Here is a 22,288-nt window from a genome sequence, read left to right on the forward strand (position 1 = left end):
TTCTGACCGCTCTGGACAGCACTCTCAACTCAGATGCACTGGCCAGGTAGACAGGAAAAGAACCGCGAACTTTTGAATCTCATTTCCTGTTTGGCCAGTGTGGCAAGCTGCAGGTGACCATGCAGAGCTCATCAGCACAGGTGACCATGATGGAGTCCCAGAATCGCAAAAGAGCTCCAGCATGGACCGAACGGGAGGTACGGGATCTGATCGCTGTTTGGGGAGAGGAATCCGTGCTATCAGAACTCCGTTCCAGTTTTCGAAATGCCAAAACCTTTGTCAAAATGTCCCAGGGCATGAAGGACAGAGGCCATAACAGGGACCCGAAGCAGTGCCGCGTGAAACTGAAGGAGCTGAGGCAAGCCTACCAGAAAACCAGAGAGGTGAACAGCCGCTCCGGGTCAGAGCACAAAACATGCCGCTTCTATGATGAGCTGCATGCCATTTTAGGGGGTTCAGCCACCACTACCCCAGCCATGTCATTTGACTCCTTCAATGGAGATGGAGGCAATACGGAAGTAGGTTTTGGGGGCGAAGAAGATGATGAGGAGGAGGAGGTTGTAGATAGCTCACAGCAAGCAAGCGGAGAAACCGGTTTTCCCGACAGCCAGGAACTGTTTCTCACCCTAGACCTGGAGCCAGTACCCCCCGAACCCACCCAAGGCTGCCTCCTGGACCCAGCAGGCGGAGAAGGGACCTCTGGTGAGTGTACCTTTTAAAATGCTATACATGGTTTAAAAGCAAGCATGTGAAAGGATTACTTTGCCCTGGCATTTGCGGTTCTCCTAGATGTAGTCCTAAATCCTTTGCAAAAGGTTTCTGGGGAGGGCAGCCTTATTTCGTCCTTCATGGTAGGACACTTTACCACTCCAGGCCAGTAACACGTACTCGGGAATCACTGTAGAACAAAGCATTGCAGTGTATGTTTGCTGGCATTCAACCAAAATCCGTTCTTTATCTCTCTGGGTTATCCTCAGGAGAGTGAGATATCATTCATGGTCACCTGGTTGAAATAGAGTGCTTTTCTTCAGGGGACACTTCAGGGGACAAACATTCCTGCTGGGCTGTTTGCCTGTGGCTAAACAGAAATGTTCCCCGCTGTTAGCCACAGGGAGGGGGGAAGGTTGAGGGGGTAGTCACGCGGTGGAAGGAGGCAAAATGCGACCTTGTAACGAAAGCACATGTGCTATGTATGTAATGTTAACAGCAAGGTTTACCCTGAAAGAGTGTAGCGACTGTTTTATAAAATGTGTCTTTTTAAATACCGCTGTCCCTTTTTTTTTCTCCACCAGCTGCATGTGTTTCAATGATCACAGGATCTTCTCCTTCCCAGAGGCTAGTGAAGCTTAGAAAGAAAAAAAAACGCACTCGCGATGAAATGTTCTCCGAGCTCATGCTGTCCTCCCACACTGACAGAGCACAGACGAATGCGTGGAGGCAAATAATGTCAGAGTGCAGGAAAGCACAAAATGACCGGGAGGAGAGGTGGAGGGCTGAAGAGAGTAAGTGGCGGGCTGAAGACAGGGCTGAAGCTCAAATGTGGCGGCAGCGTGATGAGAGGAGGCAGGATTCAATGCTGAGGCTGCTGGAGGACCAAACCAGTATGCTCCAGTGTATGGTTGAGCTGCAGCAAAGGCAGCTGGAGCACAGACTGCCACTGCTGCCCCTCTGTAACCAACCGCCCTCCTCCCCAAGTTCCATAGCCTCCACACCCACACGCCCAAGAACGCGGTGGGGGGGCCTCCGGCCAACCAGCCACTCCACCACAGAGGCTTGCCCAAAAAAAAGAAGGCTGTCATTCAATAAATTTTAAAGTTGTAAACTTTTAAAGTGCTGTGCTTAAGGTGCTGTGTGGCATTTTCCTTCCCTCCTCCACCACCCCTCCTGGGATACCTTGGTAGTCATCTCCCTATTTGTGTGATGAATGAATAAAGAATGCATGACTGTGAAGCAGCAATGACTTTATTGCCTCTGCAAGCAATGATTAAAGGGAGGAGGGGAGGGTGGCTAGCTTACAGGGAAGTAGAGTGAACCAAGGGGCGGGGGGTTTCATCAAGGAGAAACAAACAGAACTTTCACACCGTAGCCTGGCCAGTCATGAAACTGGTTTTCAAAGCTTCTCTGATGCAGACCGCGCCCTCCTGTGCTCTTCTAACTGCCCTGGTGTCTGGCTGCGCGTAACCAGCAGCTAGGCGATTTGCCTCAACCTCCCACCCCGCCATAAACGTCTCCCCCTTACTCTCACAGATATTGTGGAGCACACAGCAAGCAGTAATAACAGTGGGAATATTGGTTTCGCTGAGGTCTAACCGAGTCAGTAAACTGCGCCAGCGCGCCTTTAAACATCCAAATGCACATTCTACCACCATTCTGCACTTGCTCAGCCTGTAGTTGAACAGCTCCTGACTACTGTCCAGGCTGCCTGTGTACGGCTTCATGAGCCATGGCATTAAGGGGTAGGCTGGGTCCCCAAGGATACATATAGGCATTTCAACATCCCCAACAGTTATTTTCTGGTCTGGGAATAAAGTCCCTTCCTCCAGCTTTTGAAACAGACCAGAGTTCCTGAAGATGCGAGCATCATGCACCTTTCCCGGTCATCCCACGTTGATGTTGGTGAAACGTCCCTTGTGATCCACCAGAGCTTGCAGCACTATCGAAAAGTACCCCTTGCGGTTTATGTACTCGGCGGCTTGGTGCTCCGGTGCCAAGATAGGGATATGGGTTCCGTTTATAGCCCCACCACAGTTAGGGAATCCCATTGCAGCAAAGCCATCCACTATGACCTGCACATTTCCCAGGGTCACTACCCTTGATATCAGCAGATCTTTGATTGCGTGAGCTACTTGCATCACAGCAGCCCCCACAGTAGATTTGCCCACTCCAAATTGATTCCCAACTGACCGGTAGCTGTCTGGCGTTGCAAGCTTCCACAGGGCTATCGCCACTCGCTTCTCAACTGTGAGGGCTGCTCTCATCTTGGTATTCATGCGCTTCAGGGCAGGGGAAAGCAAGTCACAAAGTTCCATGAAAGTGCCCCTACGCATGCGAAAGTTTCGCAGCCACTGGGAATCGTCCCAGACCTGCAACACTATGCGGTCCCACCAGTCTGTGCTTGTTTCCCGAGCCCAGAATCGGCGTTCCACAGCATGAACCTGCCCCATTAGCACCATGATGCATGCATTGGCAGGGCCCATGCTTTCAGAGAAATCTGTGTCCATGTCCTGATCACTCACGGGACCGCGCTGACATCGCCTCCTCGCCCGGTATCGCGTTACCATGTTCTGGTGCTGCATATACTGCTGGATAATGCGTGTGGTGGTTAATGTGCTCCTAATTGCCAAAATCAGCTCAGCGGCCTCCATGCTTGCCTTGGTATGGCGTCCGCACAGTAAAAAGGCGCGGAACGATTGTCTGCCGTTGTTCTGACGGAGGGAGGGACGACTGACGACACGGCTTACAGGGTTGGCTTCAGGGAGCTAAAATCAACAAAGGGTGTGCCTGTACATCAAGGAGTATTTCAGGCAGGACTGCACGGAGGGTTCCAATAAGAAATGGTGCACCTAAGTTATCGTTGTTATTGGAACAAGGAGGTTAGCCTGGCCTCTGATTGATACATGGCTAGATTTACCTCGCTGCACCTTCTCTGTGAGTGACTGCAGTGTGATCTAGACAGGGGAGGAGGCAAATGAGTACAAAACAAATCTGGTCTATTTCTTGTTCTGACCCACTCGATCTATCTTTTACATCTTTGGCTGGCAGCAGACGGTGCAGAAGGACTGCATGCCATCCACATCTCATGGCTGCTCGGCAGAAGATGGTACAGTATGACTGCTAGCCATCTTCATCTCTTGCCTGCCTGGCATAAGATGGTACAATACGACTGCTAGCAATCCTCATCTCTTGCCTGCCTGGCAGAAGATGGTACAGTACGACTGCTAGCAGTCCGTATCGCCTGCCCGCTCACCATAAGTCGGTTCAATAGGACTGCAGGACTAAAGAGAATGACGTGGTCAAGTCACTCCAAATTTAGTCCCTGCGCCCATGTCTGCCCAGGCGCTCCCAGCCGACGTGGCCAGGAGCACCTCGGACACGACGAGGACGACTACCAATCGTATAGCACCGTCTGCTGCCAGAAGGCAATGGGTTGCTGCTACTGTGCAGCAAAGCCGTACCGCATCTGCCAGCACCCAGGAGACATAGGGTGACGGTTACCTGAGCTGGCTCCATGCTTGCCGTGGTATGGCGTCTGCACAGGTAACTCATGAAAAAAGGCGCGAAATGATTGTCTGCCCTTGCTTTCACGGAGGGAGGGAGGGAACGGGGGCCTGACGACACATACCCAGAACCACCCGCGACAATGTTTTAGCCCCATCAGAGTGCTCCATTGTGAGTGCTCTGGACAGCACTCTCAGATGCCCGATTGTTTGCCATTGCTCTGACACTGGGAGGGGCGCTTACAGGGTTGGCTTCAGGGAGCTAAAATCAACAAAGGGGGTGGCTTTACATCAAGGAGTATTTCAGGCAGGACTTCACGGAGGGTTCCAATAAGAAATGGTGCACCTAAGTTATTGTCCTTATTGGAACAAGAAGGTTAGCCTGGCCTCTGATTGATACATGGCTAGATTTACCTCGCTGCAACTTCTCTGTAAGTGACTGCAGTGTGATCTAGAAGAATGAGTCCCCTAGACAGGGTGGGGGGAAGCAAATGAGTACAAAACAAATCTGGTCTATTTCTTGTTCTGACCCACTTGATCTATCTTTTACATCTTTGGCTGGCAGCAGACGGTGCAGAAGGACTGCATGCCATCCACATCTCATGGCTGCTCGGCAGAAGATGGTACAGTACGACTGCTAGCAGTCCGTATCGCCTGCCCGCTCACCATAAGACAGTTCAATAGGACTGACTGCAGGACTAAAGAGAATGACCTGCTCAAGTCACTCCAAATTTAGTCCCTGCGCCCATGTCTGCCCAGGCGCTCCTGATCGACCTCACAGAGGCGACCAGGAGCACCTCAGACATGACGATGACGGCTACCAGTCGTACTGTACCGTCTGCTGCCACAAGGCAAGGGGTTGCTGCTACTGTGTAGCAATGCCGTACCGCGTCTGCCAGCACCCAGGAGACATAGGGTGACGGTTACCTGAGCTGGCTCCATGCTTGCCGTGGTATGGCGTCTGCACAGGTAACTCAGGAAAAAAGGCGCGAAATGATTGTCTGCCCTTGCTTTCATGGGGGGAGGGAGGGAACGGGGGCCTGACGATATGTACCCAGAACCACCCGCGAAAATGTTTTAGCCCCATCAGGCATTGGGATCTCAACCCAGAATTCCAATGGGCAGCGGAGACTGCGGGAACTGTGGGATAGCTACCCACAGTGCAACGCTCCAGAAGTCGACGCTTGCCTCGGTACTGTGGAAGCGCTCCGCCGAGTTAATGCACTTAATGCACTTAGAGCATTTTCTGTGGGGACACACACACTCGAATATATAAAACCGATTTCTAAAAAACCGACTTCTATAAATTCGACCTTATTCCGTAGTGTAGACATACCCATAGAGAATCCCTCTGGGTAAAACCTTAAGTTACAAAAAGACACAAAAACAGGAATATACATTCCATTCAGCACAACTTATTTTATCAGCCATTTAAACAAAACAGAAGCTAACACACAGAATCATAGACTATCAGGGTTGGAAGGGACCTCAGGAGGTCGTCTAGTCCAATCCCCTGCTCAAAGCAGGACCAATCCCCAATTTTTGCCCCAGATCCCTAAATGGCCCCCTCAAGGATTGAACTCACAACCCTGGGTTTAGCAGGCCAATGCTCAAACCACTGAGCTATCCCTCCCCCCAAATATCTAACTAGACTGCTTATTAACCCTTTACAGGAGTTCTGACCTCCATTCCTGCTCTGGTCCCGGCTAAAGCAACACACAGAAAGAGAGAACCCTTTGTCCCCCCCCTCCTCCAGGTTTGAAAGTATCTTGTCTCCTCATTGGTCATTTTGGTCAGGTGCCAGTGAGGTTATCTTTAGCTTCTTAACCCTTTAACGGTGAAAGGGTTTTTCCTCTCACCAGGAGGGATTTAAAGGTGGTTAGCCTTCCCTTTATATTTATGACAGGCCAATACTGTGTTTGAAGACCCCATACTTAGAATATAACAACTCTGAGAAGGAGGAGGCAGAGATGAAGAGAAGAGTATACATTCGATATAAGGGACAAAGAAATATTACAGCACACTTGGTATAATATTGTGGGAGGGATCTAGAACTAAAGGCCTTAGATTTATAGAGACTGTAGAATCTTGCTCAGTAATATGTTTCCATATAAAAGCCCCAAAGAGATGCTTTTTTTCTAGCTTGAAGCTTACAAGGGCTAGAATACAAAATACATGTATTTTTGACTTTTAATGCATCCTTTGGAATTTTTCTTATGTCAACATTTCTATTTTTCATATAATGCATTTTGAATAAGTCTGACTCCTTGCTAATCATAGATGTGACATAATGTTTTAAAAAATCTATTAAAAAGGATAACTAGATTGAAAGGCAACACGTGGTATTAATGAACAGTACATTAAGGACATTATTAATAAATATACTTTTCTTTCTCCATTCCACAGATGCAACCCACTTAAACCAGGTGGGTGCCCTAACCACACGACAACAGATTCATTTCCTGACCCCCCTCCTCACATCTATTTCAGTATTTATCCACAGTTGAACAGCTTAAACGAGAGAGTGAGAGAGCCCCATATCAGACTATCCTACAGCTCAGTGGTTAGAGCGCTCTCCTGAATGGTGGGAGACCCTTCTTCAAATCCTTTCTCCCTCTCTGCCAAAGGGGGATGGGAATTGAACTTGGGTATCCCACACCCCAAGCACATGCTCTAAGCACGAGACTAAAAGTTATAAGGTGAGCATCCCCTGTTTTGTGTTTAGTGAGACAGGCATCAAACTCATTTCAAGAAGCAGCTTAGGCATCTAAGCCGCTTGACTCCCAGTGGCTGCTTCCCATTTGTGGATCACTAGCAGAGATAGGGCAGCTATCTCAGAGAGGGGAGGGGCTTAACACTCCCCAACCCCTTCTCCTTGGCATCTCCCACTTGTTAGCTTATGTGGGTCCCCACCTAGTGTGCTGGCTTCTGTGGATTACATTGTAAGGCGCCTCTCTCTCCCTATTAATTGTATAGGGAGCCTAAGCTTTTTTGAATTGCACTGTTGTTCTTGTGATTTTTCTAGATGCCTAAAAGTTAAATGCTGTGATGCTCAATGCCATGCAATGCCTAAGTCCAACCTGGAAAAATGCTGTTAAGAGAAAAATTAAAAGATACATGAGCTTTAAGACATTATACATTAAAAGCAACCTTGTTCTAAAGTGCAATACACATAGCAGAAAGGAGTTGTTCAGATTTCAATATCCCTGTAATTGATGTGGATGCAGCGGCAAAGTGAGGACAGACACATGCATGGAATTAAATGGCAGGCCACAACTTTTATTAAACTTTAACACAAGGCTACCCACTCATCACACATACTGTCCTATACCAGGCATTTAATTCGTTCTAGTGAGGGAGTTACAGGGCTCCTTACCACATAACCTATTAACTGGCACCAGGATTAGAGGGCTCCTTACCACACACCCCATAAACGTAGGTGGTACTTGTCAGCCTACCCCTCAGGACTCAGCGCTCTCAGCTTCCTAGTACCCTCCACCTGCTGGGGGGGGGAACACAATAGGGTGGGGACTTAGACCTGTGATGGACACAAGGTTTGACGTTGGCCCACAAAGGCCACAAGGTCTCACCCTATCACATTAGCCCAAGGACCATCCCCCAAATCACAGGTCTTTTAATCTGGGAAATGTTCATTTTTTTCTCTTAACTGCACTGGAAACTGGCTACAAGTTGCAACAAATAAACACCACCACCCCAGTTATGTACTATGCATGTTCCTACTTAACCCACTGTGGCTTGAAGGTGCTGTGAGGAAGGCAAAAAGCTCTCTGATTCTCTGCCAGTTGGCACACTGGAGAAAAAATTTCTTCCTGACCTCCTAAACAGGCGATCAGCCAGACCCGTGGCATCTGTCAGGCTGGATGCCCATTCCTAGTTCAGGTGGGTAGGGTGGGCGGAGGCTCCATATGGCCCCTGCACTGAGCTAAACCCTGGGAACTGGGGAATATGGCCATTCAGCACCCCTCTCTCCCAGCTGGCCAATGGGTGCCAGAGTCTCCCAGAGGAGGAGCTACTATTGTCCCTTGGCAAATGTCTGCCATCCTTGCTACTGGGACTGTCCCCCTTTCACTACCAGCCCCATCAATTTCGCCCACCTGTTGCTGCAGGTGGGTAGCATTTTGATTTAGATGTGATTATTGGGCCCAGGACTCCCTCTATATCAAGGATTTTTGCAATAGGGTCAATTAAATCTATGTCTATATGCAAGTATACAGCACCTTCACTTAAAAAAATTGGCAATCCATCAGTCTGAGTACCAGAGTGTCATAGAAGTGCAAAATATCTTTTCCAAAGTCCTGGCCATGGTGCCTCTGTTCAGGATGACTGGATATCATTAAAGAAATGCTTTTTAAAAGTTTGTTCCATTTTGCATGAAATAATGAAATATTCATTGAAGCAGGGACTTGAACCCTGGTCTCCCCTCTCTGTGTGGAGCACATTCCAAGATGGTACAAATCAGTGTAACATCACTCTAGTCATTGGAACTGTATTGATTTACACCAGCTGAAGATCTGGCCTGTTTTAGATGTATCTGGATTGGATCACATCATGATATTTTCAGCTGTTTTATGAAGTAGCATGTGAGACAGACACACTATTATTTACCTGTCTTTATCCAGGAATTAGCAACAGCAGAAAGCATTAAGGGTGAAACCGAGGCCCACTGAAGTCAATGGGAGCTTTGCATTGATTTCAATAGTACCAGGATTTCACCTCAGCTGCTGAGTTGCCAGTTTAACAGGAGAGGAAGTCAGACTATGTGGGCCTTTCAAAAACTTTGTTCTGGTACAACCCAAAGACAGACTGGCCCTCACATAATGCAACAGCATTCCATATGATTGCAACAAACGGAACACACATACATGTGGATTTACCAGCTCTGTATTTAGCTGAATCACTATTATTTGGATTTTTGTAGCCAAGTAATTCTCACTGCCTAAGAGAATGCAAGAAAACAGAGCTGAGAGAATATGCATAGGGCAAATGTCTGAAGATTCAGATGGGAAATATCAGTGTGAGACTGATCTGCTCATTATATGGAATGATGCCTTTACTAAATTTCTGGGGAAAAGGGAAGTATAGATCTTTAAAAAAGATGGTTCTCAGCCACGCCACTGAATTCTAATCTGTGTTTTACCAGACTTCAAAGGTGCTTGGCTTTTTCAGATGGAACATTCCTAGAAAATATAATACAGAATGACAACCTTCTTTAGAGATTTTAAATCAGACAGACAACAGAATTTTACATTATAGCAGGGATAAAATTCTCTATGTATGCAATGTGAATAACTTCTAGAATCTGATTAGTTTCATTCCTAGTCAATTCTACAGAACTCTCCCATAACATAATAATAAAAATAGGTGCAGGCCAAAAGATTCAGATCTCGAGCCAAATATTACCAAAGTTCAGAGGTGTTTGGATTTATGGTTCTGATTTGAACCACCTAGGATTTAAATAATTTGCTAATACTCATAGGATTGTATTCTGGTTTTATTAGCACTGTTACTGTCCTTCCACAGCACATTAGTGTGTTGCATTGTGAATAATGTGTTAAATGTCAACTTGTTTTCTATTTTACATGAAAAGAATAAAATGTATATATGCACAGCTAAATTATATCACATTTAGTAATATTTCATCATTTGTTTAATATCCTTTTCATATTAAGATCTTCTAGTCCTGTTTACAATGTAAAGAGGTACATAACCTGATGCTTATAATTTAGCACAGCATATTACTATCTGAATTATTCAAAGTTTTTGCAAACATATTTACAATTAATCCATAGGGTCTTCAAGGTTTTTCTGCTGTTCTTTGCACTAGATTCAAAATGAATCAGGCTTCAATGAAATATCTAAAAATGACCAGGTAAAGTGGAATTATTGTAAGATTTCTATATATAATGAAAACAATCTAAAATTTAATTGTGTAATTAAACTGGTGCTTCTGGTAACAAACTGATAATTATCTTTTAATGACCCTATAAATCTAACCTAATCTAATTGCTATTTAATATCTCACCTGAATTTATAGTAGGTTTTTGGTTTGTTTTTCAATGGAGTGTATTGAGTAAATTTTCAAAGTAGTTTACGATGCTCTTCCTGTTACTAAGAGGAGTTCTATGCATAATTCTGCTTCATGTAAAACTGCTTCAAATATAAAGATAATGATAATACTTGGCAACTTTATAGCACATTTTGTCCAACTATACATAACTTGCATTTTAAAGATATTCATTAAACTTCACAATACATCTGTAAATCAAGTATTGTTAACCCTATTTTTACTCATTTTCTTAGTTGATTTCTTCCCTACAAGGATTGGACTACAATTGATTCATAGATTGTAAAACCAAAAGGGACCACTATGATAATCTAGTCAGCCCTCCTGCATGACATGGGCCACAGGTCTTCCCTGAATTAATTTCTGTTTGAACTAGAGAATATTTTACAGAAAAATAATCCAATTTTGATTTTAAAAAGGCAAGTGATAGAGAATCCACTAACACTTGGTAAATAGTTCCAATGGTTAATAACACAAACTTTTAAAAATGTGTGCCTTATTTCTACTGTAAAATCTCCGGCTTCTGCTTCCAACCATTGTATATTGTTGTATCTTTGTTGGCTAGATTAAGGAGCCCTCAATTATCAAATTTCTGTTTCTCATGTAGGCACTTAGGGCTAGATTCACAAGGGGGACTTAGGTGACTAAAGGGGCAGTTAGACACTTAAATCCTCAAATCTAATCCGTAGGCACCACTGGCATTCACAAAACCACACTTAGCTACTGCCAAAAGTCCCTCAGTACCTAAATTTCTGCCAGTGGGCATGTGTAAAGCTGCCTAAATCCTGACACCACAGAGCTGTTCAGCACCTAAATCCCAGTGAGATTCATAAACTAAGCATTTACCTGTTGGGCTTGAGCCAGTCTGTGTTCCCAGAACACATCTAATCCACACAAAAGAGGAGGAGGAGGGTCTTATACCCAGTATCCCAGTGGTTAGAGCACTCATGTGTAATGTGGGAGAGGCAGGTTCAAATACCCACTCTGTCTGATTTGAATCAGGGACTTGAACCTAAGTGTTCTGGGGTGGGTATCTCTCAATCCTTTTCAAGCTGTTCCATTGGGTATAAAATACATAGTCACTGTCAACACTGTCAACAGACACAATTAGTATGTAATTTATGTAACCAATCATAGCTACCCAATCCGGTTCAAATGTTGAATGTCAAGAATTGAATACTCCTGCAGAAAACTCTTTGCTGTTAATCCATAGACTAAAAATGTGTGCAAAAATTCATTGAATAAACAACAGATAAATACACACAAGGAAATAGAGTTATGCAAACAGGTATTCATTCCATCAGAAGAAAGAGATGTTGAATTCATCATATTTGTATATTATTCATTATTTATTAGTTGCACACCTCTATTCATTATTTACATAGGTTAAGTGAAATACCACAAATTATTAAATATACTATTGTTGAAAAACTTTGTGTTCATAATTTGCAATATATATCAATAATAGGAAAAGAATTTCCTTTTTTTTCATGTTGGAAAATGCTGGAACATGCTTTTTACAGTTGAGATATTTCCCCTCCCTCAACTTAATACACTACACAAAAATACTGAGGTCAACAAATTAACCACCATTCTCAGGCTGACTGGCAAGGTTAATTCGTCTGATCTTCTGACTCATAGGATTATGTGACAACTGCCAACCTGTTGAGCTATAACATCAAAGAGAAAAAATTGTCTTGGAGCTTCTACCATTTGGACACTATATCATCATTAATAAAAATACAACAGAGAATGGCTAAAAATGTGACAGCCTTAATCAAGCTTTCTACATGCTCTCAGCTAGAGCCCAACATCAGACCTAACTTACAGTATGTAGTAACTTATAGCAAATAACATTTTTTGACCAAACAATATAAACAATTTATGAAATGAAGTTATCCAACAGCATAAGTACTGCAGGGAGCAGTTTCATTTGCTTCATGACTTTTTGCTACAGCTCTTATTGGATATAATATTTATATTGTATTTTCAAGAATCAACTCTATTACATTATTGTAAAAGTACAGAACAAGTATTTGCTGATGTAGCCGAGATATTTTTTGGAGGAAGCCAGCCTGGGAGAATGTGTCTACATAAAACAGAATGTTTGGAGTCCTACATTTCATCTTGCATACAAACCAAACATTTCTGAAGTTCTAAAAAGTTAATTTCTCACCCTTACTCCTCCATAATTTCTCTCATCATGTGCATATACACTTACTGGTTCTTGCAGAATTTCCTACACAACTAGAAGCAGGAAGTAAAAGACTTGGATTTGGCATTTAATACTAATTTTTTGTGTTTGAAATTGTTGAACACCAAGCCTCTAGACAACTGAGAGAGAGAATATTTTCTCTTCCTATTCCTTACACTGACTTCAGGGATTCTCATGTACATGCTAATAGAAGGCTTTTGCCCAGACATTCTTTCAAAGTATCCTTTCTGTAAGATAACTCCCTCACTGTGGAACCCCAATATTCATGGACTTCTGAACTTTTTTTTATCCTTCTGTTAGCATCAAACAGCAAGTGCAAATCATAATCCTAACCAATTCCAATTCAAGGGCAACCTCCTTTTGGTTGAATTGTCCTTGCCACTGTCTCACAAATTGGTGGTTTCCACCCATTCACTGAGATACACTCCCATACCCCCCATATCATGGATATATCTCCCTCTGTTCTCTCTTGATGTTACTAGATAGAGAGATGCAAAGATGCAATTCTGTCATGATATTCAAAGACTTCTGTGCAGGTCACAAAACATTCAGTCATCCTATCCTACACTCAGCTGACAACCAGATAATTCTCTGTGAACAAGGCAGAGGGAGGGGGGAAAACGTAAGACAGGAGTACAGATAGAGAGACTAGGGAGTGCTGGTATTCCATCCTAGAGGATCAAGAAACAGTAAGGAGGTCTAGAAACAGCATCAAATTTAGATACAAAGCCAAATTTGAACATTTTGTGTTCATTATGGGCCCAGTATCGCTCTTCCTTGACCAATAAAGAAACCATAAAGACACTGTGATTTATTAATTTGAGCTTTGCTCATTAACAGTCTTGTAATTAAATCAGAGAGGGATTTGACAAACTCAAAACTCCATGTATGAATATTCCATAGATATGTGCTTAAGGGAAACTCATGAGGGTTCACTGAGTCCCTTGTTAAAATTCTGACTGGAGTTCACCCCATCCCTCTGCTTGGATAATGTTAATTCTTCTATGTCAAGGATGACTTACCCCTGTGGCTCCTGAAAATAGTTCTGAAGAGCAAATTTTTTGTCTTTGGATTACAAGTGATAGGTATTTCAAGAAACTCCAGGTGAAAATGGCCCTATTGAGAGATAGGTCTGAAAGGACTAATACCCCACCTGGCCAAATTACCCTGCACTCTACTATTGATACTTACAATTTCAGCAAAGTACAATTATGTTCTCTTGCCAAGGGCTGTTTCCTCCTCTCCTTAGTTATGGTTATAGGACAGTGGTTGTTTTTCTTTGAGTTCACTGGATCCCACAGTGCCTGGCTCCTTCCTCTCTCTGCTGTCATATGCACCTTTTGAACATGGCCTTCTGACAGTCTAATTTTGTGTCCGTCTTTTAAAAAGAAATTAGCAACATACCACTTGTATTCCTGCTATCCTTAGCATGGCTACCACTGCCAGAAGAGATTTTTAAGAAGCATATATTGTTATCTTCTCCAGTTTCCAAAGCATTTTACAAATATCCCAATTTACATTAAGATTTCCTCCGCACCACCATAATATTTCATGTGAAATGAAAAGAGAAGCTTCCCAGTAACCTTTGTTCTCGGCATTATAAACGCTTTACAGTTCTGCTCTTAAAACAAGAAGCTATCCTGGAGCTTAATGGAATGAATTAGCTCAGCTGGAGTAAGTAATTAATCAGAAATATGACTGAAAGGGTTCAGAATTCTACATGAACATGTCTTGGAATGCTTGTCTTAAAAGTTAACACACAATAGATCAGAAAGTAATTTTTCACAAACTGCCATTTTGACTTCCATGGCTTTATTCAAAATATTTCTGTGAGAATACAATTGCCAAAAAATAACTGAAATATGGATGTATTTATTGTAAAGATCAGGTTGCACAAAACGGCACCTGGAGTATTGTTTTACTGGTTTATAATACAACACTTCTGAGTCTTGCTGAAGAGTCTGTACATTTTCTGTGCCGAGCCTGAGAGTGTTGGGAATTAAGGTTCTGAAAGGTGCATTTCTCCAGATAAGTCCATGAAAAAGAGGGCAAGTAGAAGCATATGGCAAGTCGACATCTAGGCTGACTATGGAGGAACCATGGCTGACAAAAATTGAGAAGGAGCTTTCAGAGGGCTTCAGTATCGGAGGTATAAAACTATCAGAAAGTTGTAAAAAAATGTTTATAAAGTTGGAAAGGGAAGTATGTGTACAAGCTAATGCTAAGATATGTCCTGTAGTTGCCAACATAAGATTTGCTGGCTACTGAAATATGCAGCCCTTCTTCACTGCCAGCGATATTACTATGTAATACTAAATTTCAGACTCCATTTTTGCTGCTGGTGACTGCCTTTGAGGAGAGGACCATCCCAGCCGAGAGCTTGCTAACACCTAATCTTACAGGTGTTTACTTTATGAAGTAAAAGAGAGAACTCTGGAGACTGAAAGGCTTGTATATTTCTCATTGCTCCACATTCCCTGACCCAATTGGCATGAAATACTAGCTTAGGGCAAGTTTGTGTGTACATGCAGAAAAGGGTGGAACCTAGGGATGGGTCCACACTGAATCTTGGGCCTTGCAGTGAGGGGCCAATTGAACTGCTTTGCTGGAGACTCCAGACTGGCTTGAAGAATGAATGGGTGAAGGATCATCATTCTACTATTTTTGTCTAGCAGTCTGTTGAATTCAAAGGAGAGACAGTTACACACAAAGTGAATAACTGTCCCTTCACTTAGCGATCTCCAAAATTTTCCAGGACAACAGATTTTGAGACTCAAAAATAAGCACAGCAGAAGTGTATCATTACAAAAATAGCTACAGAACTGTTTTATTCTTCCTTGTTTTTTTCCACTTTAGTTATATACTATCTGCTTTTCACACAGCTGATAGATAGGACAACTGTGCGGTAGCTCAGAAAGATCTATAATTTCTTGAAGAAATTATGTGGGAAGAATACTTTATAGTGTGAACACATGTAGTCTCAACATCTCCCAAAAGCCCAAAGATTTTTCAAGCCTGCTCTCAAGACACTTTGAGGAACAAATCAACGTGAATACAAATGTAAAAAAAAAAAAAAAAGAAATTAAAATAAATGCATTAGTTTCCTTCTGTTCCTAGCACTAGTGTTGGTTCTATCCAGCTTTTCACTTTAAGTCACACCCATCTGTGAGGTCAACTATCAACTTGAATCCTCAATATAAAACAAAGCACAAATCTTCTTAAAGACAATTTCCCATTGCTCTGATGTAAGTCAGTCTTTTTTCCAACAGCAGTGGACAAGTGAGGCTATCAGTATAATATATTTTCCCACATCAACATCCCTCTCTCACTGTCTAGGACGTAATACAAATGCACAAGTTTTCCGGTTGATAATCTTATATATCGTAACACACACATATTTACCTAAAATGACAGAAGAGATTGTTTGGAACGGAAATGGCAATCTACCATGTCTTCAGCATTAACACACAGAAATGGTGAGTAACTTAAAATTACCAGCCAAAAATTGTGCAAAGAGTTACCTACTAAAGCTATTATTAGAATGAAATATTTGAACAACTGTTAATATTATTGACTCAGTAATTAATTTTATTGACTCTGTAATATCTATTGTATATATTTATGGTATATATAAATGGTGTATATACCATTTTAAATATACTTTATTATAAGCAATAGAGTCCATGGTGGATTAGGTGGCCCGAAGATGCTAGAAATAGGGGTTCTGTGGGTGCTGCCGCACCCCCTGGCTTGAAGTGGATTCCTTTATATACAATTTGGGTCAAATGCTCTCAGCATCCCTGCTATAAAAATTGTTACAGAACCCCTGAGGTGGCCTACTGGTTAGCACCACCTAGTGCCACCTCCCAGAGGGAAGGGTTTGCAATCCTAGTCCTCTTTTAATCAGAGGTGTGGTGAGGTGTACAGGGGTTTTGGGTCACTCCTGTAGTAGGGGTAGTGGTAGGGGAACCTGGGTCTGCCTACTCCACTGGGCTCTGACCCAGGGCACTAGGAGGGTCAACAATATCTAGCCCCAGAAGGTGCCCTCTGAATTACTCTCCATGAGTCACTTCCTGCCACTGCTTTTCTCTCTTGGCTTCTGCTACAAGATAAGATGAAAAGGAAACCAGGTATCAGCCCTGTGACGCATGACCAGAAAGCGTTAAGTATAAGCATCCTGCAGGATAAATGACTCAAATTCAACCCTTAAAGATATATGGGGAGATAATGTTTGTGGTTTTGTATATTTACATATATATTGGTAGAGGTCAATAATGTAATCAAACAGTCCCTATCTATGCTATATTCTGTTAATTCAGAGATCAAAAGGACATTTTAACATTTAAATGAACTGTAAACATAGGATATCACTGTGTTCATCTCTCTTTGAAATATATAGCAAATCATCTGCGAATGGTAGAAAAACAGGCAATTGCCTTATGTTAGTCTCTGTGAATAATTACCGGCGATACTTAGGAAATGGGTCCACTTCCAAGTCCACATGAGTGCCTATTGCTCGCTGAAGAACTACAAGCTGTCACAAGAAGGCCTAAAACTGTATAAAGATGTTTGTGTCCCAATCCTTTTTATCTCAGATCTGCTTGAGGCTTCATGCAGGGGAAGCCGAAGCCATAATGACTGAGATCCCAGTCCTGACTGGGCCACCCTGAATATAAACATTGGACTATAACCTATGAACTATTTCTGAAAGAACTCTTTGCATCTACAAAGCTCACCATCTCTCCTATGAATCTGAATCTCAAGATTGACTCATGTCTGTATGTGTACTGATGTTTTAACCAATGCTCCCTCTCTTTTCTTTTTAAATAAATTTTAGTTTTGTTAATAAGAATTGGCTGTAAACATGTATTTGGGTATGATCTGGAACATTCATTAACCTGGGAGGTAATGTGTCCGATCCTTTGGGATTAGTAGAACTTTTTTATATAAAATTTTCAGTAATCTTCATCATACTTGAGGTATCTGGGTGGAGGCCTGAGGCTGGATTACTTTAAGGGAACTGTGTTGTCGGCTTCTGGGTAACCAGTGAGGTATTATAGAAGCTGTTTTGTGCTGGTTTGGTAAATGTAAGTATTGGAATATCCACCAGTTTGGGGGATTGTCTGACTCATTCTTTGCAGTTAACTCTAATTGAGTGACTTCAATTGGTTCCCCTTGGGACTCCAGTCACAAGCCCCGACTGGGCTCAGCATATGAGTCCAGTTCCCTCAGGGAGACTAATCTGGTGCCATTGTGAGGAGCCTTCAGGGTAGCTCAGTCAGCCGCCCCCCTTCAGAGCTGGGATGCTCCCTTTTCAACCCTTTCTCCAGTTGTAGCATGCTCTGCAGGGCTGGAGGGGCAGGACTACCTGGGGCCAGTTCTGTCTTTTAACCCCTTCTGACCCAGTATGTTTGCATAACCCATCACTATATATTCATATTGTATATACAATTGTCAAGTTTTGGCATGAGTGCCCTCCAGTTATATTACATCAAAAGTTATCAAGCACTAAGCTGCATGCCAGAGTGAACCCAAGAGGCAAAACAATGATGCAGTACAGATTTAAAAATCTAAACTAACTAGACTCAAAGATTGCTTGAAGAAAGCATCTTTTCCCAAGCAACCAGTTTGCTTTTCCCAAGCAACCTCTGGATTTGTTTGCTTGTTAAAGCAATAGCTTTTACAGGACTGAATTCCTCTTTTGGCGTCTTTAGCCCTGCAACGTCCCCTTTCCCCAGCACCATCTCCCACAGCATAGTATATTTTTGATGTGCTGGAGATATGAAATGGTGTGTTTTGTAATAATGGAGTGTACTGTGCTCGGGTACTACCATTAGGAAACCAGCACATATTATATTAGCCATGCTAATTTGCACCAGGGGCTGAGATTATCTGAATTAAATGAATACTATGAGACTAATTCTGCTTCCAGAACAGCAGTGTAACTCCCATTCAAGAGAAATATATCTTTATATCTGAGAAAAGACTCAGGCTGAGATGGATTTTGTCATCCACATAGTGGTGACAATCTGGGAGCTCCTAGTTTTGAGGTTTAAGATTTTTCATTTAATCCAGCAAGGTTCACTCACAACATTTTACACTGGCATAACTCTTTTGATGTCAACAGAGTCACTCCCAATTCACACACACGAGTGTGTATTATGAGAGCAGAATCTGGCTAGCTGCTCTCTTTTTAAATTAAAACATTAGGCATAACAAGAGGATGAACTTAGTCCTTCTGAATAGAAGTTTCATAACCAGGTTTATTCAAAGAATCTCCACAGGATAATGTATTGATTTTCCATTTATTACAATCAGGGTAACTTGATTATAATATTCTTGTTGGAACATCTGTTCTCTGAGCTGTCACAACACATGCTAGTCAGAGAGCGTGCTCATAGATAAATCCATGTTTACATGATTATTAGACTTGCTTCTGTATTCAGTGTATTCACTATGAGATTATTAAAAATCTAAAATTGATATCCAAGTGACAAGCAACAATCACTATCTTCTTATCACAAATTCAAATATTTGAATCAATATCTGGTTACAAACTGAATTGGAAAAAATTAGAACTGCTCCAAATCTACCAGTTGAAATGTAGAGGGGCTTTCTCTCCATGGAATTTCCACAGGTAAACTAATGCAACTGTGTACCTAGGTATAAAAATCTCAAGAAATATTAACTAGTGAAGATAAATTGAGATGTTATACTCTCTCAAATCATTAGTGACAAATAGGTGGCATCCCCTCTCCCTGAACCTGTGAGGAAGGGTTAACAAAATAACAATGACTATTCTGCCTAGGCCACTTCAGATTTCGAGGAGCCTACCTGTATTTATCCCAAAATCTTATTTTAAAAAAAATTAATAGCATTATTAGAGCCTTCCTGCAGGGCCCTGATCAACGTCCACAATTATCACTTAACAAACTTCAGCTCCCTGTAACCAATGGAGGCACTGCGCTCCCAGACCTACAAAATCACAATTATGATTTTATTATGTCACAGATATCAAACCAATTCCAACATGCTAGCACCCTTATACCCACATGGGTGGAAACTGAATGTGTATTAATGAATTATATTCCCCCTGCAGGTCTCCTCAATTTCTTTTTTTATCTGAGGGAGAAAAACAAGGTGCTTACAGCGGTGGCTATCTAAAGAGTCTGTAAAAGCGGCAGAGTCCTGTGGCACCTTATAGACTAACAGACGTATTGGAGCATAAGCTTTTGTGGGTGAATACCCACTTTGTCGGATGTATTTGTATAAAGGGTCTGGCCTATCTTAGCTAAGAGGTTTCAATTTCAACATTGAAATCATGCAAAATCACCTACCTAGGGTAACCAAGATTTGCAAGTCATTTTCCCAATTAGACAGTGATGAGGGCTTTGTCCATTTTCTAACACTGAAGCAACCTTATAACCTGCCACCCTCAGTGGAGTGGTAGTACTTACAACTAAGATACTTGCTAACATATCAGTTTGGTACGGATGCCCTAGGACTGCCAGAGGCCACACAACTACTGGGAACCTTAGAAATGCTTCATAAACAGCCCAGGTCCATGTCCACTATGTATACTTTGCTAATGAAAAAGAATCCCATTAATTTGGTGTTCATGAAAGAATGGGAAGGGAAGTTATCAGAGCCCTTAAAAGAATCCAAATGGCAGAGCATATTACATAATGTTAAAAATGTCTTTGTGGATCTCAGGTTATGTTTGATACAACAAAAGATATTATTCAAAATTTACTGGGACGCCAAAGAGGTTGCACAAGATGAAGGCCTTAACTTCTGATGTTAGCTAGCACTGTATCAAAGAAGAAGGAACCTTGATGCACATACTATGGGACTGTCCAATAGTTAGGCAGCTGTGAAAAGAGATGGACTCAAGAGTTAAAAAGACTGCCCTGTTTTCAACAGTCAAACCTCAGCCAAAAATGAGGCCCGATAAACTGGGTTTAACTCTGCCACAAGACTTTGGTTCTTGAGAGCTGCAATAGTCACCAAGTACATGATTTTACAAAAATGGAATTGTGGGCTTATGCCTAGGGCCCTACCAAATTGACCAAGGGCAGCCCTGTAGGGAAAGATCAAATCCTGTCCTGCCCCAGCCCTGCCTGGACTAGCAGCTAGGAGCCCCCAGCTGGCGTGTACCCAGCAGCACAGGGAAGATCGGATCCAACTCCACAAGCCTCCTCCAGCTGCAGGAGGGCTCTGGAGCTGCTGGTTCTAGTCTGGTTCCCCTCCCCACCCAGAGCAGCTGTGCAGGGGATGGACAAGTCCTGTCCCTCCCCAACCCAGCTGGAGCTGGGAGCCCCCTTTGCTGGGGTACGCCTACGAACAAAGGGACATCAGATTTCATGGGGAAGGGCTTATTTCATGGTCCAGGATGTGTTTTTCATAGCCGTGAAATTGGTAGGGCTTATGCCCAAGAATAGAGCAGTAGTATTCCACTATGTCTGAGTTAGCAGCCAAAGAAAGAATAGCTTATTGCTGTAGACAGCAATTATATGAACCTGAAGAAATTTGGACCCCATTTCTATATAAACATGTTGAGATGGCTTAAAGAATGCCAGACCTCCATTCCATTTAACCTCTCCTCTCCCTTTCCCCCTCACCCGCCCCAGTCCTCACCTTGCCTCCCCCTCCTATTCATGTATAATCTTCTCCTATTTGATTACTGTTCCCCCACCCTAATATGTTATGTCTATGTAGTATGTCTGGTCTTGCTGCTTTGACAAGTTGCAAAATTGCATAGTTCCATAATTATACTGGAGAGCCAGTGAAGCATGCAGTATTTGAAAAGTACAAAAGTTGTAAGTTATTTGCATTTCTGTACTTTTCGTTGCCTTTTTCTTTCTGAAAATGAATTTAAAAAAATCACAAAAACATATTAAAATGTCTAAAATTTTCTATATGTTACACTTATTTTAGCAATAAAATGGCTGCAGTAATTAAGTTATGTATTACTTACCCCTGTTCTTTGAACTTCCAAGAAAATTGCTCTTTGAAATGATTTTTCCCATGCTGCCAACTCACTGCCAAGCTCTACATTAAAATAATGACTCTGGCCATGTCCAACCATGACACTGAAACAATATGGCCTCTGGTCTTCAAGCTCATAGTCCTGATGAATACCTAAATACAAGTTTGCTTGTAGCCAGCAATCATCAGCAAGCCAGAGCTGAAAGACATGTTTGAGTAAGTGATATTTCAACTAGCACTAAACAAATCATTAAAGGCAGCATTGTCTTATGTCTTCAGCAAGTAACTTTGAATCAGAATGCCTGTTCTCAGTTCTGTTACTGACTCACTGTCAATTTAAACTGCTTTGTGCCTCAGTTTATCTATCTGTAAGACTGTTATTTTAATACTTACCTTTCTCAGTGCAGTGTCATGAGAATCAATTAATGTTTGTAAAGGCTACTGCTCTCAGACCCTCTCATTCACAAGGTCAAAACAGATGAAGTCACCTCTATTTCTCTTTCTATCATCTAATCTAATCCAATCCAGGTATTTCTATAGTTTGCAACATACCAATGTAAGCAATGCAATCCGTTATTAAATACAATAAATAGTTATATTTTAAAATTAATTAATATTTTCATGTGGAGGTAGGTGGGGGAGAGATGGAGGGGGTTGGGCAGAGAGACATAAGGCTTCCTGAAGGTGCAAGCAAGTATTCTGGAGAGGTACCATGGATACTGGAATTAGGATGTGAAAATGGATCAAAAGCTTCAAATTAAGGCTCTCACAGAGAGCTGGTGA

General features: G+C 42.4%; 1 protein-coding gene across 1 annotated transcript in view; it reads right to left on the bottom strand.

Moving 5' to 3' along the window:
* Positions 1–22,288, bottom strand: part of SNTG2 (syntrophin gamma 2) — a 529,846-nt gene that overhangs the window by 40,171 nt on the left and 467,387 nt on the right. Inside the window, exon 14 of the mRNA XM_073336143.1 lies at positions 21,495–21,704. Within this exon, the coding sequence (XP_073192244.1) occupies positions 21,495–21,704 (210 nt within the window). The remainder of the gene's footprint in view (positions 1–21,494; positions 21,705–22,288) is intronic.

The sequence above is a fragment of the Lepidochelys kempii genome, chromosome 3 (genome assembly GCF_965140265.1).
Source record: "Lepidochelys kempii isolate rLepKem1 chromosome 3, rLepKem1.hap2, whole genome shotgun sequence".
NCBI lineage: Eukaryota > Metazoa > Chordata > Testudines > Cheloniidae > Lepidochelys > Lepidochelys kempii.